Source organism: Callorhinus ursinus, unplaced genomic scaffold (genome assembly GCF_003265705.2).
Source record: "Callorhinus ursinus isolate GAN/ISIS: 27379988/994484 unplaced genomic scaffold, GSC_fseal_2.0 scaffold25, whole genome shotgun sequence".
In the NCBI taxonomy this organism is placed as follows: Eukaryota; Metazoa; Chordata; class Mammalia; order Carnivora; family Otariidae; genus Callorhinus; species Callorhinus ursinus.
This window is the reverse complement of record NW_027397087.1, coordinates 110,484-128,116: the sequence shown is the minus strand read 5'-3', so window position 1 is coordinate 128,116 and position 17,633 is coordinate 110,484. Positions and strand designations below refer to the sequence as shown.

The window sequence follows — 17,633 nt, the reverse complement described above, 5'->3', positions numbered from 1 at the left end:
CCATCCCCCCACCCCCTCCCCTCTAGAGCCCTCAGTTTGTTTTTCAGTCCATAGTCTGTCATGGTTCATCTCCCCCTCCGATTTCCCTCCCTTCATTTCTCCCTACCGACTATCTTCTTTTTTTTTTTTTTTAACATATATGCATTATTTGTTTCAGAGGTACAGTTCTGTGATTCAATAGTCTTACACAGTTCAAGGTGCTCACCTTAGCACATACCCTCCCCAATGTCTATCACCCAGCCACCCCATCCCTCCCACCCCCGCACCACTCCAGCAACCCTGAGTTTGTTTCCTGAGATTAAGAATTTCTCATATCAGTGAGATCATATGATACATGTCTTTCTCTGATTGACTTATTTCGCTCAGCACAATACCCTCCAGTTCCATCCATGTTGCAAATGGCAAGATCTCATTCCTTTTGATGTGGCTGCATAATATTCCAGTGTGTGTGTGTGTGTGTGTGTGTGTGTGTGTGTGTGTGTGTGTGTACCATCTCTTCTTTATCCATTCATCTGTCAATGGACATCATGGCTCTTTCCATAGTTTGGCTATTGTGGACATTGCTGCTATAAACATTGGGGTGCATGTACCCCTTCAGATCCCTACATTTGTAACTTTGGGGTAAATACCCAGTAGTTCAATTGCTGGGTCATAGGGTAGTTCTATTTTCAATTTTTTGAGGAACCTCCATACTGTTTTCCGGAGTGGCTGCACCAGCTTGCATTCCCACCAACAGTGTAGGAGTGTTCCCCTTTCTCCGCATCCCCACCAACATCTGTCGTTTCCTGACCTGTTAATTTTAGCCATTCTGACTGGTGTGAGGTGGTATCTCATTGAGGTTTTGATTTGGATTTCCCTGAGGCCCAGCGATGTTGAGCACTTTTTCAGGTGTCTGGTGGCCACTGGGATGTCTTCTTTGGAAAAATGTCTGTTGATGTCTTCTCCCCATTTCTTGATTGGATCATGTGTTCTTTGGGTGTTGAGTTTGATAAATTTGATAAGGATACTAGCCCTTTATCTGATATGTCATTTGCAAGGATCTTCTCCCATTCTGTTGGTTGTCTTTTGGTTTTGTGGACTGTTTCTTTTGCTGTGCAAAAGCTTTTTATCTTGATGAAGTCCAATAGTTCATTTTTGCCCTTGCTTCCCTTGCCTTTGGTGATGATTCTAGGAAGAAGTTGCTGTGGTTGAGGTCAAAGAGGTTGCTGCCTGTGTTCTCCTCTAGAATTTTGATGGACTCCTGTCTCACATTTAGGTCTTTCAACCATTTTGAGTATTTTTGTGTGTAGTGTAAGGAAATGGTCCAGTTTCATTCTTCTGCATGTGGCTGTCCAATTCTCCCAACACCATTTGTTGAAGAGACTATCTTTTTTCCATTGGGCATTCTTTCCTGCTTTGTCAAAGATGAGTTGACCATAGAGTTGAGGGTCCATTTTTGGGCTTTCTATTCTGTTCCATTGAACTATGTATCTGTTTTTGTGCCAGTACCATACTATCTTGATGATGACAGTTTTGTAATAGAGCTTGAAGTCGGTAATTGTGATGCCGCCAGCTTTGCTTTTCTTTTTCAACATCCCTCTGGCTATTCAGGGTCTCTTCTGGTTCCATACAAATTTTAGGATTATTTGTTCCATTTCTTTGAAAAAAGTAGATGGTATTTTGATGGGGATTGCATTGAATGTGTAGATTGCTTTGGTAGCATTGACATCTTCACAATGTTTGTTCTTCCAATCCATGAGCATGGAACGTTTTTCACTTTCTTTGTGTCTTCCTCAATTTCTTTCATGAGTATTTTATAGTTTTCTGAGTACAGATTCTGTGCCTCTTTGATTAGATTTATTCCTAGGTATCTTATGGTTTTGGGTGCAGTTGTAAATGGGATCGAATCCTTAATTTCTCTTTCTTCTGTCTTGTTGTTGGTGTATAGAAATGCCACTGATTTCTCTGCCTTGATTTTATATCCTACCACTGTACTGAATTCCTGTATGAGTTCTAGCAGTTTTGGGGTGGAGTCTCTTGGGTTTTCCACATAAAGTATAATATCATCTGCAAAGAGTGAGAGTTGGACTTCTTCTTTGCCGATTTGGGAGCCTTTTATTTCATTTTGTTTTCTGATTGCTGTGGCTAGGACTTCTAATACTATGTTAAATAGCAGTGGTGATAGTGGACATTCCTGCTGTGTTCCTGACCTTTGGGGGAAAGCTCTCAGTTTTTCCCCATTGAGAATGATATTGGCTATGGGTTTTTCATAGATGGATTTTATGATATTGAGGTATGTACCCTCTATTCCTATACTCTGAAGAGTTTTGATCAAGAAAGGATGCTGTCCTTTGACAAATGCTTTTTCTGCATCTATTGAGAGGATCATATGGTTCTTGTTCTTTCTTTTATTAATGTATTGTATCACATTGACTGATTTGTGGATGTTGAACCAACCTTGCAGCCCAGGGATAAATCCCACTTGGTCGTGGTAAATAATCCTCTTAATGTACTGTTGGATCCTATTGGCTAGTATTTTGGTGAGAATTTTTGCATCCATGTTCATCAGGGATATTGGTCTGTAATTCTCCTTTTTGATGGGGTCTTTGTCTGGTTTTGGGATCAAGGTAATGGTGGCCTCCTAAAACAAGTTTGGAAGTTTTCCTTCCATTTCTATTTTTTGGAACAGTTTCAGAAGAATTGGTATTAATTCTTCTTTAAATGGTAGAATACCCTTGGGAAATCATCTGGTCCTGGGATTTTGTTTGTTGGGACATTTTGGATTACTGCTTCAATTTCCTTAGTGGTTATAGGTTTGTTCAGGTTTTCTATTTCTTCCTGGTTCAATTTTGGTAGTTGATACATCTCTAGGAATGCATCCATTTCTTCCAGGTTATCTAATTTGCTGGCATACAGTTGCTCATAATATGTTCTTATAATTGTTTGTATTTCTTTGGTGTTGGTTTTGATCTCTCCTCTTTCATTTATGATTTTGTTGATTTGGGTCATTTGTCTTTTCTTTTTGATAAGTATGGCCAGGGGTTTATCGATCTTGTTAATTTTTTCAAAGAACCAGCTTCTAGTTTCGTTGATCTGTTCTACTGTTCTTTTGGTTTCTATTTCATTGATTTTTTATCTGACCTTTATTATTTCTCTTCTCCTGCTGGGTTTAGGCTTTATTTGCTGTTCTTTCTCCAGCTCCTGTAGGTGTAGCATTAGAGTGTGTATTTGAGACCTTTCTTGTTTCTTGAGAAAGGCTTGTATTGCTATATACTTTCCTCTCAGGACTGCCTTTTCTTCATCCCAAAGATTTTGAACTGTTGTGTTTTCATTTTCATTGGTTTCCATGAATTTTTTAAATTCTTCTTTAATTTCCTGGTTGACCCATTCATTCTTTAGTAGGATGCTCTTTAGCCTCCATGTATTTGAGTTCTTTCTGATTTCCTCTTGTAATTGAGTTCTAGTTTCAAAGCATTGTGGTCTGAAAATATGCAGGGAATGATCCTAATCTTTAGGTACCGGTTGAGACCTGATTTGTGACCTAGAATGTGATCTATTCTGGAGAATGTTCCATGCGTACTAGAGAAAAATGTGTATTTTTTCTATATCATGCCATGATATCAAGATATCATGCCAGTCCTTTCTGGCCTGCCAGGTGTCTCTGGATAGGTCTGTTGACAATCTAACGTTTTTATCATTGTAGGTTACAGATCTCTTGTCCCTAGCTGCTTTCAGGATTTTCTCTTTGTCTCTGAGACTCGTAAGTTTTACTATTAGATGTTGTGGTGTAGACCTATTTTTATTGATTTTGAGGGGGTTCTCTGTGCCTCCTGGTTTTTGATGCCTGTTTCCCTCCCCAAATTAAGGAAGTTCTCTGCTATAATTTGCTCCAATATACCTTCTGTCCCTCTCTCTGTTTCTTCTTCTGGGATCCCAATTATTCTAATGTTGTTTCGTCTTTCGGTATCACTTATCTCTTGAATTCAGCCCTCATGATCCAGTAGTTGTTTATCTCTCTTTTTCTCAGCTTCTTTATTTTCCATCATTTGGTCTTCTCTATCACTAATTTTCTTCTGCCTCACTTATCCTAGGAGTTAGAACCTCCATTATTGATTCACCTCCTTAATAGCCTTTTTGATTTCAGTTGGTTAGATTTTAGCTCTTTTATTTCTCCAGAGCGGGTTTCTCTAATATCTTCCATGGTTTTTTCAAGCCCAGTTAGTATCTTTAAAATCATCATCTGAACTCTAGTTCTGACATCTTACTAATGTCTGTATTGATTAGGTCCCTGGCATTCATTACTGCCTCTTTTCTTTTTTTTGAGGTGAGTTTTTCTCTCTTGTCATTTTATCCAGAGGACAATAGATGAATGAGAGAACAAAATGCTAACAGGGTAAAAACAACCCCAGAAAAATATACACTAAACAAATCAGAAAGGACCTGAAACCAAGGGAAAAGAAAGGGAAAGAAAGAAAAAAGAAAAAGAAAAAGATTTAAAAAAAAAGGAATATGATCAAATATGATCAGGCTGGTGCATAGATTAGTGCCACACAGTAGATTCTGGGCATATTTTGATCTGTTAGAAGAAAGTGCCCTCTAAAATTTTAAAGAAAGAAAAACATATATATTTACAAAAATAAGGGTAAATAAAATGAAGGGATGGAATATGACTCTAAAGATGAAAATTATAAAAGTTTTTTTTAAAGATTTTATTTATTTATTCATGAGAGACAGAGGGAGAGAGAGAGAGAGAGAGAAGCAGAGGGAGAAGCAGGCTCCCAAGGAGCAGGGAGCCCGATGCAGGACTCGATCCCAGGACCCTGGGATCATGACCTGAGCCGAAGTCAGACACTTAACCATCTGAGCCACCCAGGCGCCCAAAAATTATAAAAGTTTTTATAAAAGGAATTGATAAGATAAGAAGTTAATTGAAAAAAGAAAGAAGAGGAATTAAAAAAAAAGGGGGGAGAGAATATGATCAGGCAGGGGACTAGGACAAAGCCATACACTAGTGATTTAGGGTATATTTTGGTCTGTGAGAAGAAACTGTATCCCAAAATTTTAAAGAGGGAACAACTTATATATATATACAAAAAATGTTAACTACAATGAAGAGACAGAATATGACTCTAAAAATGAAAAAGAAAAAAGATTTTTAAAAAGGGATTGATAAGCTGTTGGTTGAAAAAGGGGAAAAGAAAAATTCAAAAAAAGAAAAAGAATATTAAAAAAATTAACTTTGAAAGGCTGAAGAATCAAGGGGAAAAAGCCATGAATTCTGTCTGCAGTATTCCCCTAGCGCTGGAGTTCTGCCATTCTCATTGATCGGTAAACTTGGTCTTTACTGGCTGTTTTTGCTGATCTTCTGAGGGAGTGGCCTGTTGCCGTGGTTCCCAAATATCTTTGCTGGAGGCAGAATTGCCCCACCCTTGCCGGTCGGGACTGAGTAATCTGCTCGGGTTTTCTCCTGGGAGCTTTTGTTCCCTGCAAGCTTTCCGTATAGCTTTGGAGGATGAGAGTGAAAATGGCAGCCTCCCAATCTCCACCGGGAGGAGTGAATAACTTGGGCCCCACTCCTCAGTGCACCTCCAGAGAAAAGCAGTCAATCACTCCCGTCTCCCCGGTCTCCGTCCGCACTCCATGCTTGCCCGGCCTGTGACCTAGCATTTCTATCTCTGGCACATGACCCCGTGTGGAGTCTCCAAACCCAGAAGATCCCTGCGGTGTGCTCCCACGCCGCTCCTCCCGGGGGTGGAAAGGGAATCTCCCCAGATCTGCCGCTTGTTGGGTCCCTACTGGAAGAGCAGTGGCCTGACTGTGCCGTTGATCATGGTTTATGGCAACACCAAGCTGAGAGCCCGCTCCTCAGCCCTGTCTCTGCAGCCGGCTTCCCTGCTCCGCTGATAACTGGGAGCTCTGCTGCACTCAGGCACCCCCAGTCTTTCTGTGACCCCGAGGGTCCTGAGACACATTGTCCCAGCAAGTGCGCCCCACCCCCGCTTAGCCCCTGGAGCGACGTCCCTCAGTGCAGCAGACTTCTAAAAGTTTTGATTTTGTGCTCCGCTGCTCTACCACTTGCCAGTAATGGCTGACAGAGGCCCCCTCCCCTGCCGTCTGTCCTCCCGGATATAGCCTCAGATTCATTTCTCCGCATACCCTACCTTCCAGAAAGTGGTCGCTTTTCTGTTCAGAGAGTTGCTGCTATTCTTTTCTTTGACCTCCTGTTGAGTTCGTAGGTGTTCAGAATGTTTTGATCCTTATCTAGCTGAATTCCTGGAACCAGACGAAATTTAGGTCTCCTACTCCTCCACCATCTTGCTCCTCGATATATACATTGTTTTCTTTATATATAATACTATTGCACACTGAACAGACTATAGCATATTGTAAACATAACTGTCATAGTCATTGGGAAACCACCGTATTCATGTGACTCACTTTATTGCAGTGTTTGCTGTATTTTGGTGGTCTAGAACCATCCCAATATCTCTAAGGTGTGCTTCTAAGTGTTCTATAGTGTTTTGTTTTTATATGTGGGAACTAACACTTTATTTCTGAATTTATAGTTTCATGAGAAGGAACTAACACTTGTCGGCTTTCAGGATTCCTCAACCCTTTTCTTCACTAGGACTTCTCCATTCCCAGTAACTGCTCCCTCTCTGCCTCCCCCCAAACCCACCCAACTATATTATGGTGCTCTTTTATTGATTTGCCTTCTTTTCCTCACTCCTCAGATAAAGGGTAAGGTCCAATTTCTTTTCCTTACTTTGACCTAACCAGTCTTTCCAGAGCCCCATTTTTTTTCTTTGTTTTCTAGCCCAGTATATACAACGAAGAGAAAATGGGTAATGAATTTTTGCTCTTCCCATTGGGGAGAGGAATTGGATAGGGCTGTTGAGCAGATTACATAAAAAAAGGGAGCCCAGGCTTAGAGAAGTAGAAGTAATTATGGGTGAGGTCACTGGAATAAAGCTGATCCCAAGTGATCTCATTTCTGGTGTTCATGCAGGTTCTAAGAGTAGTTCAGGGCAGGTCTGTATTTCTTGTCTAACATGTTCTTATACTTTCTTAGCCCTTCTTTATTCTTCCCAGCTTCAGAAGATCAGCAATATAGCTCTAGCAATTTCTTTATTGGAACTGGTGGAACTGAAGCAACTACACCGAAAGAAAGCCCCGCTTACAGCTACCTGTTTGGGTGGAAAATGCTTAGATTTTCTTAAATTAGCTTGGGTTATTGAGAGTTGGCTATATGTTTTAATAGTTTATTCAGATGCAGCCTCACTCTCTTTGCAAAGGCTTCTAGAAAGGATGATGTCATGAAATTGAAATCCATATCAAGAAGAAATAAATCCATCTACATATTATGAATCCTCTTGATTTTCTCTCTTCTTTCTATTTGTTCTTAATGCCTACATCAAATAATAGATTCTCAGTGGATCTTTACCTAATAAGCTGAGTCAGAATTAATGCTTCTCTTCTCTGTGCCCTCATGGTACTGCCTTTGTACCTAATAATGTAATTATTTATGTATATATATTTCTGTCATTCATCCAAGATTATGAATTTTTAAAATTTATTTATTGTCATTTTAGCACCTGACACATTGACTGACAAACAATGGAGGCTCATATTTCTTCCCTCAGTGACAATAAATGCGGCAATTTATTGAGGTTCTGACTTTTGCCAGATTCTGTTTTTAGGAACTTCACATAAATCATCTCACTTTATTTTCATATCTCTGAGTGAAATTTTCTCTCTGGCTCATTTTCCAGGATCTGTGACACATTTCCCCAAACCTGAGACTGTGCCTTCCACGACTGATTATAACAAGCTCAGCTAATATTTGCTATTTCTTGTAAGCTTTAACAGGCAAATGCATTGACTTTATTATGTTTGCAATATCTCTTCTGCTTACCGGTTCAGAAGCAGCTACAGGCAGTGTATTCAGGTGGGAAGGATGGCCAGGGGTCTTCTGAATTCATAGGTAAGAAGGAATAGATCATTAAGATGTATAAACTCCAACCTAGGGACTTCCTAATATAGTTTCTGTTAGTATAAGTAGTGCCAATAAGTGCTGGAAAATTCCAGAAATCCTCAATAGGTGATTTTAATGGGAATTCTTTCTGTTGAGGGCATAATGCTTCACAAAGTCTTGTAATGGTTTCATCTTTTACAATCAATGATAGTTTGAATAAGATCGATGAGGTGAGATCCACTACGGAGATTAGAGAGATTTTTAGAGCTGGTAGCTTTTTTCTTCAGGTGGCTGTGAGACCAGTAATTGTTTTATTTGTGTTTTAAAATAATCAGATAAGCAAATTTTTTTGCTACCAGGGCCAGCAAAATGACTATTTCCAGCCTTATTATTTATATGACTCATTTTCAAATAAAACTCTCCAACAGATGGAGATACCAGATGGATGGAATGTAAGCCCTGCATCTGCACCTTGGCAGTGAGTGTGGTTTGAAAATGTACCTTTTTTTTTAGAAAACCCTTATTAGCAAGGCACTGTTACTCTAATGAGATTACCAAAATGTGAAGGTGTTCAAAGCTTTTTAAGAAGCCACAAAACATAGAAGTCTCTACATATAAATCATTTGCAATGACCTCAGATATAAAAGCAGAAATATGTCACCTCCTTACCCCAGGGAAGCTATGATCATATTAATTCCATATAATTTAAATGTGGTTCAATCCTTCTTTGTCTAAGCATCCTACAAAGGGATGAGAGAGGTGTAAAGTAGTTTTTCAGTGTTTGAACTTTGAATCAATTATAGAATGAAACCGCACCAGCAGAAAATGAGGAATTAATTCATATAAAATATTGTTATAACATAACTATGAAAACAAAATGACATTCTTGTCATGTTGGCAGGCAGCTGTTAGGCAATATAGATTCTCTAATTGAGGTCCAACTCAGTGGTGACATAGATATGGGAAGAAAGTGAATGATCTGAGAAACTAGAATAAAATTTATGAGACAATTCTGGTCAAGCATATGGTAGCACTGATCTGAAATGAATACTTTAGTCCCAGGCAGATAAGGGTTTGTTAGGGTGTATGATAAGCTGTCAGAGAGCATTTGAATTGTGTTCCTTTTCTACTTTTTTCATATACTTATTAGAACATTTGAGACACACAACTTTGATGAAGAATGGGAAAGATCTTTATGACCGTATATGGCAGTCATATGATCTGATATTTCCAGGATACATTATTAAATGAAAAATCCAGAATAATGTCTGCAGGAAGCAAGCAAAAAGGAAAATAAGAGAGGCGGGAAGCACATATCTGCACATTTGTGCAAAATGAAACATAGGAAACAAATCACTAAACAATGAGATTGGTTACCTATAAGAAGTGAGTGGCATGAAAATTAAAGATTGAAGAATTGTTGAAGATTAAATAAAAAATAAAAAGAGTCATGGTAATGAAATACAACTTGTGATCCTGGATTGGTCCTGGACAAGAGACTTTCTTTTCTAAAGGGATATTATTCACATAATTGGCAAACAATTGATAAGGTTGATAGATTAGATATCCATATTATATTAATGTTTTCCATTTTTATTAATTTTATTAATTAATGATTTCCAAATTTAAAAATTACATTGTTTTAGAAAATACACACTGACATAGAAGAGCATTATGTCTATAACTTACTCAAAGTTCAGAAATAAAATTTTATGTGTATATATATATATATATAATACATATATCACCTATATATTATATACATATGAATATGTATGCATATATAATTATATCTATAACACACATATAATTTAATATATGGACATATCTATATACTTTATGTATACATGTATTTACACAAATATATTTATTATTTTGCATACCTGTATTATTATCTTTATATCTACATATAAAACCAGTACTAAATATTATTAATATTATAGCACAAACAAGTTTAGCTACAACAAGTAAATGAAACAAAGTGATATTTGCCAGTTGAAAATAATGATATTATGGAGAAAATTTAAAACCTGTGTTAGAAGATACGAATTACAATTTGATTAAATGGAAGTACATATCATGCTTATGAATGAAATGACATAACATAGCAAAGACATCAATGTTGTCCTAAATATATGTATTCTACTAAAAATTTGGCTGCTTTTTAAAAAAACTGACAGTGAAACATACATGAGTAAAGGTGCATGTTTTGCTAAGTGAACTTACAATAGAATAACAAAACAGGTGAACACATCAACTAGGTATTAACCATATATGAAGTGGTAGCATGAAAAATAATAAGGTAATGGTAAAATAAAAAAGAAATAAATGGAACTGAGTAGAAAACTCTGATCATGTATGTGTATATGCATACATATATGTTCTGAAATACATGCACATCTATACAAACACACTTATGTGATAACCAAGCGGAACAGTGGAGAAAAGACAGATTAATTTGTAGTTGCTGCTGAGACTAGTGATTAACTAAGAGAAGAAGAATAAAGTTGGGTCCCTACCTTTCAAATATAAAAAGGTGGACTCCAGGAATATTAAACCACAAAATATGAAAAATATGGTATGATAATAATAGAAGAAAATATTGAGGGACATCTGTATAGCATATGGTTGAAGAAGAATATTTTATAATCTGATCTTTTAAAAAGAGTAAAAAGGCAAACCTTTAATAAATTTCAGAACACAAATTTTTGTTCAGTCATGGGAACTAAGACAGAAGTAATAAATACCAAATTCAAAAGAAATATTTGTAATATATTAAATTGACAAGGATTAATATCTAGATCACTGCTGCCCAATAGAACTTTCTATGATGATGAAAATGGTTTATATCTGGTCCCATATGGTAGCCACTATATATATAGAGAGAGCTATTAAAAACCTGAATCTGAGTGAGTCTTCAATTTTATTTTAATTTTATTTATTTAATTTATTCAAACTAGCATTTAAACAGAGGTATATGTTACTAACTACTGTATTGAACAGAACAGAAGTACAGCATGAAAATCACCAAGAAAAGCACAGAAAACTTATTTTAAGTGGGCCAAGTCTTAAAAGAGTAGTTCATAGAAAAGCTTGAATAGCTAGTAGGTATGAGAGAGGCACCAAATTCACTGATAATCAGAAAAAATGGTAAATTAAAGCAAAAAGATATTATTTTATGTGGAAACAAAAATTTAGAAAGGCAAATTATATTAAATTTTGTAGTGGAGACATGAGCAATAGGAACTCTTGCTGTGTAGTTGGAGTTAGAGTCATTCTGGAAAGCAGTCTGTAATATTTAGTGAAATTATGTGGGTAAATGCTTTATTATCCAGTTTTTTTTTCTTCTGGGTGTTTATCTTAGAGAAATTCTTATACCTACATAGAGCTGTTGGACAAATAGTAATCATGAAATCATTTATGGTAATAAATCATAAGCAGTTTAGCTGTCCATCACTTGGTGAATAGGTAGTGAAGTGAGTTTATTCATACTATTGAATAATAGCAATGCTTTGAAGTAATGAGCTCTCTTTGTATAAAATAATATAATATGAATTGTATTCAGAGGAAAAGAAATTAAAATGGCATTTTTGTAAATTAAGGTGCATAGATTCATAAAATAACAGTTCCTATTTTATAAAGAAATTGGCATATTTAAAGGAAGATAAATACATTTAGAATGAGAGAACTGCAGTCAAGAATTAATTTAGGAAGAAGAGATGAAAATAAATAGACTCTAATGTTCAATAAACTGAGGCATTGTTTTTATCTCTATGCTAAAAACAGTTACAATAGAAAAGATAGGGGGAAAATGACTGATATATGTTGTGTGGTGTTCTAAATCTTTTCTTGCCTGCATGATATAAAGAAACGATTACTTAATCAAGTCCTGTCATGAAGAAGAGTGTCTCTCAAATTTTTGGCTAATAATTTCTCTTAAAAATTACAGAGAAGAATGAGCTTATGTATCTGACAGGATACGTCAGTGATGCCTGAATCTAATCAGTCACTCAGTCAAGCAGTGTTTATTAAGTAACTACTTTATGGCAGACACCCACTAGGGATATTCCAGTGAATAAGATAGACATGGTCCCTGACTTCATGATTTCTTTATGTCTTAATGGGACATATAGATAGATGCAAGCATTTGATTAAATAATTTATGGACTGAAAACCACTACGAAACAGCAAGCTAGGCTGCTTTGGAATCATACAACAGAGAGTCCTAGTCAAGTTTGGAGGGTTAGGGAAGTCTTCTCTCAGAAGATGATGTTAGAGCTTTCCCTGAAAAGTGAACAGCCTTCACAGATCTGTACCTCTGAAGCAAATAATGCAATATATGTTAAGAAAAAAAAAAGAAGAAGATAGCAGGAGGGGAAAAATGAAGGGGGGAAATCGGAGGGGGAGACCAACCATGAGAGACAATGGACTCTGAAAAACAAACTGAGGGTTCTAGAGGGGAGGCAGGTGGGGGGATGGGTTAGCCTGGTGATGGGTATTAAAGAGGGCACGTTCTGCGTGGAGCACTGGGTGTTATGCACAAACAATGAATCATGGAACACTACATCCAAAACTAATGATATAATGTATGGTGATTAACATAACAATAAAAAATTAAAAAAAAAGAAAACTTAGGGGAGAAAACCTCAAAAAAAAAGTGAACAGTCTTCAGTGTAGAAAAGATGGTGATAGGTGGATACTCAATTTTTAAAAATAAGCTATCATTACTGCATTTTAAACTGCTTTAGACAATAGAAAAAGAGAGAAAGTTATACAATGAACAACTCTAAAACAAACCAAAGTGAAAACAACTAGTAAATCGGAAAGATGAAAGGCAAAAGAAAAACCATATTATTACAAACTGGAATTTAAACTACAAATTCAAGGAGATGTTGGCAATATTAAGTCAATCCACTAGTATAATGGATTAAAGAAAAAAAGATAAAATCATCTCAAACTGTGCATAAAAAAGATTAGATGATGAGTATTAAAGAGGACATATATTGAATGGAGCACTGGGTGTTACACGCAATGAATCATGGAACACTACATCAAAAACTAATGATGAATGGTGATTAACATAACATAATAAAATAAAAACTAAAAAAATTAGAAATTAATAAACATATCTTAATTTTAAATGATATTATTTTAGAAACAAACACTATAAATTCAGGGGAAAAATGCCTTTCCTTCAGCATTGTACTGGTGGTTTCAGCCAAAAGCAATACAACCTACTAAAAATCACCAAATATTATAAAATAAAATGTAACAAAATAAAAAGATATGCTACATTGATGAATTAGAATAATCAAAATCATAAAGTTTTTTATTTATAAATTAATCTATAAATTCTGATTTAAATTGCTGTTCTAAAATCGTTTTTGTAGAATTTGACAAATTATCCTAAAATCATCTGGAAGTGTTGGTTGGCAGGAACTGAGATATATTTAAATTACAGCATTTGAGAGTGCAGATTCACATGACAAAGAACAACTATGTTTAAGATAGTGTAGTGTTGTCACTGACAAACAAAATGACCAATGAAAGTATAGACAGAGGCCAGAAACAGACCCAGGCATACAATGGATTCTTGATATATGGCAAAGGTGACATTTCAATCAGTAGGGAAAAGCTTTTCAGTAGATGGTATTTGGATGTCTGTTTATAGCTGTATAAAAATGAGTTAGATTCCTATCAGATACCAATACAAAATTTAACTTCCAGTTGGATTAAATAACTAAATGTGATAAAAGAAAAGGTTTAAAATTATAAAAAAGAGAAGACAATATTTTGGGCAATCAGTTGTAAAGATGTATTACATAAGAGACAAAATCACAAACCTAAAGAAAATGTAATTAAATGTAACTATTTTAAATTTTGTGTATTTATAAACTGCACAAAGATTAATATAATCTATAAGAGTGAAGATATTTTCAATTCATATAATAAATATAGTGAAAAGGCAAGCTATAGAATGGAAGAAAGTATTTGCGAATCATCTGATGAACAGTTAATATTGAAAAATAAATGAATAAACAAACAAAAAGCAGAATTAGACCTATAAATCCAGAGAACAAACCAATATTTGCCAGGGGGAAGGGTATTGGAGGGTTGGGCAAAATGGATGAAAGGGAGTGGGAGATACAGGCCTTCAGTTATGGAATGAGTAAGTCACAAGAATGAAAGGTACAGCATAGGGAATATAGTCAGTGGTATTATGATAGTGCTGTGTGGTGACAGATAGCAGCTACACAGTGGTGAGCATAGTATAGACTTGTTGAATTACTATATTGTACACCTGAAATTAATTTAACACTGAGTGTCAACTGTATTCAAATAAATTATAATAAGAAGAGTTAATATCCAGAATGTATAAAGAACTTCTACAATTTAACAACAAAAACCAAACAGTTTAATGGGCAAAGGACTTGAATAGACATTTATCCAAGGAAAATACACAAATGACCCACAAGCATATGAAAAAATGCCCAACATCACTCATTATCAGGGAAATGCAACTCAAAACCACACCTGTTAGGGTGGCCACTATCAAAACAAAAACAAAAAGAATCCAGAAAATAACAAGTGCTGGCAGGGATATGGAGATGTGGAAGAACTGGAAACTTTTGCACTGTAGGTAGGAATGTAAATGGTGGAGCTGCTCTGGAAAACTATGGAGGTTCCTCAAAAAATTAAAAACAGAATTGCCATATGATATAGCAATCTGGCTTCTGGGTATATATCTAAAAGAATTGAAAACAGGATCTTGAAGACATATTACATACTCATGTTCGTTGCAGCATTATTCACAACAGCTAAGAGGAGGAAGCAACCTAAATGTCCATCAGTGGATGAATGGATAAAGAAAATGTGGCATATATCTACAATGGACTAGTATTCAGCCTTAAAAAAGAAAAAAATCCTGTTACATGCTACCATATGGTTAAAATTTGAAGACATTATGCTAAGTGAAATAAACCAGTCACATAATGACAAATACTGCATGATTCAGTTATATAAATCTAAAGTAGTCAAACTCTTAGAAGGTGGAATGGTGATTGGCAGGAACTAACAATAGGTGGAAGGGGGAGTTTTTTGTAAATGAGGATAGAGTTTTAGTTTTGCAAGATGAAAAATTCTAGAAATCTGTTGCACAATAAGCTGTACACTTAACAATACTGTACACTTAAAAATATTTAAAATGTTATATGCTTTTAACCACAATAAAAAATGAACCAGAGAAGCACATATTTAAACAGATAAGTCATTAAAACATTAAACTGAGTAAAAAAAATAAATTTTAGAATAATAACATTTACATGGATTCCATGTAAAAACACACAAGTTAAAAACACACAAGATGTTTTTATATACAATATATGAAAAATGAGGGAAATAATTTTTAAAAACATACAAAGGAATGATACTGGAGTGGATCTTTGCTACAATAAAATAACTAGGTGTAGATGGTTGCTTAGGAGTCTTTATTATCACTAATAATCCATTTTGTAGTAAAAGTATCTGAAATAAATGTGGCAAAGTGTTAAATTTGATAAAGCTACATGTTATATCAATGTCTACACTTAATTCTATGATTGAATTAATTCATAAGAAATAGATACAAATATATATATGCCCAATGATCCTTAGGGACCCAGTTCCTATCCTCTTCAAAGTTTTTTAAAATAAAATTTTAGACTAAGATATATGATGCACATATGGCTACGAATACATCTTTAAAGTATCCTTTAGTCTATAATTACTATATTACACATATCGCTTAAGAGGCAATGATGAAAAAGTATTGAATAAAAGCCTATAAAAAGGTTCCTGAGTGTTTGGGAGAGAACAGGGCATTTGAATTTGATATCAAAGAGGCCATACAATGTCTTTTTATTCTAATACCCATGAACCATAGATGAAACATTTTAACTTAATACACTTTACACAAGGTAGGCAGCTTGAATACTTCCTGTTTTGTTGTGATGTGATTGCCTGGAATATATAGGGGCTTCTTCATTTTCCCTTTTCCATGGGGATTAACATAATAGTAATGCTCTTACTTGATTCTTGAGAGATACATGAGAACAAATATGTATACAAACATGAAGGAAGGAATAAGGTAAAATGAGCTGTGTGTAATATATATGTTAGGTGGAATTTTTATTTTTTTAAGAAAGAAATATGTGTTTCTTTTGAGTAAATGACACTTAGATCTATCTACTCATATAAACTAGTCTGTTTGCCTTGTTAAAAAATAATCCTTACACATATTAGGATCCACAAAACTGTGAGTTTATGTGTGTGTGTTTAGGAATTTATGAGTTCATATAATTACATGCACACTTAGTCAGCTAGATAATTTAGTTGAAAGTCCCCTAATTCTGAATTAAAAATAGATAAATAAATTCCTTTTTGATTCCTTTTTATTTAATGAAATTTAGTCTTGGACCTTTCTCGGTTTCCAGCTATAGTTTGTGAGTCAGTTTTTTTCTGTTTAATTCTTTATTACATTAAAAAGTATTAACCCTAACTGAATTGAATGTTAATTAAAATAATCATTCTTCCAATAACACCAAACATGTTATAGAAATGTAATGATGGAACATTTGATAATTTCAATATATATTATGAATATTAAAAAAAATTTACAAACAAAATGAATTAATATCAACTTATTCTGAGATGTATTGTACATGGGTTTTGCACTAAAAAGCTTCATCATCATGATTGTTTCCTAGAAGGCCTGTCTGGATCTGATGTGTTGGGTCCTCAGTCTACTCATGGCTGCTTTCATTTCCTGGTTCCTCAGAGTGTAAATAATGGGGTTCAGTAAGGGTGTGATAACTGAATAAAACACAGAAAGAAATTTATCCCCTGAAAAACTACTGAATGGCCAAGTATAAATGAAGATACATGGCCCAAAAAACAGAGTGACCACAGTAATGTGAGCAGACAATGTGGACAGAGCCTTGGAGAGTCCACCAGAGGATTGATGTTGGACAGTTACCAGAATGACAGTATAGGAAATGAGCAGGAGTGTGAAGCAGATGAAAGACAACAGACCACTGTCAGCAATTACCAGTAACTCCAGAACATAGGTCTCAGTGCAGGCAAGTTTTAGAACTAGAGGAAGGTCACAAAAAATATTGTCCACTATATTGGGCCCACAGAAGGGCAAGGTGATAGTAAAAACCATCTGGCTCATTGTATGCACAAAACCAACAACCCATGATAGCAGCACAGAGCCCACGAGGACCCGGCGATTCATGATGGATGTGTAGTGAAGAGGTTTGCATATTGCAATATACCGATCAACAGCCATAACTATGAGAAGAGTCATCTCACTGCCGCCTAAAAAGTGGAGGAAGAACATCTGAGCCATACAGCCCCACAAAGATATAGTTTTATTCTCCCTGAGGAAATCTGTGACCATCTTAGGGGTTGTGATTGTGGAAATAGACATATCCAGGAAGGAGAGATTTCCAAGGAGGAAGTACATTGGTGTGGAGTACAGAAGTGAGTCAAAGGTTATGATGACCACGATGAGAAGGTTTCCTGCCACAGTCACTGCATAGGCCAACGAAAATACGCAAAAAAAGAAAATCTCAAGTTCCCAAGTGTTGGTGAGTCCTAACAATACAAACTCAGATACTGAGTTATTCATCATATCCAT

At 35.6% G+C, this 17,633-nt stretch overlaps 1 protein-coding gene across 1 annotated transcript; it reads right to left on the bottom strand.

The window, feature by feature from the left end:
* Positions 1 to 16,694: 16,694 nt before the first annotated feature.
* LOC112833115 (olfactory receptor 4L1-like) lies at positions 16,695 to 17,633 on the bottom strand. The gene has a single exon (XM_025884096.1). It carries the CDS (start codon positions 17,631 to 17,633, stop codon positions 16,695 to 16,697), a length of 939 nt encoding a protein of 312 aa, XP_025739881.1.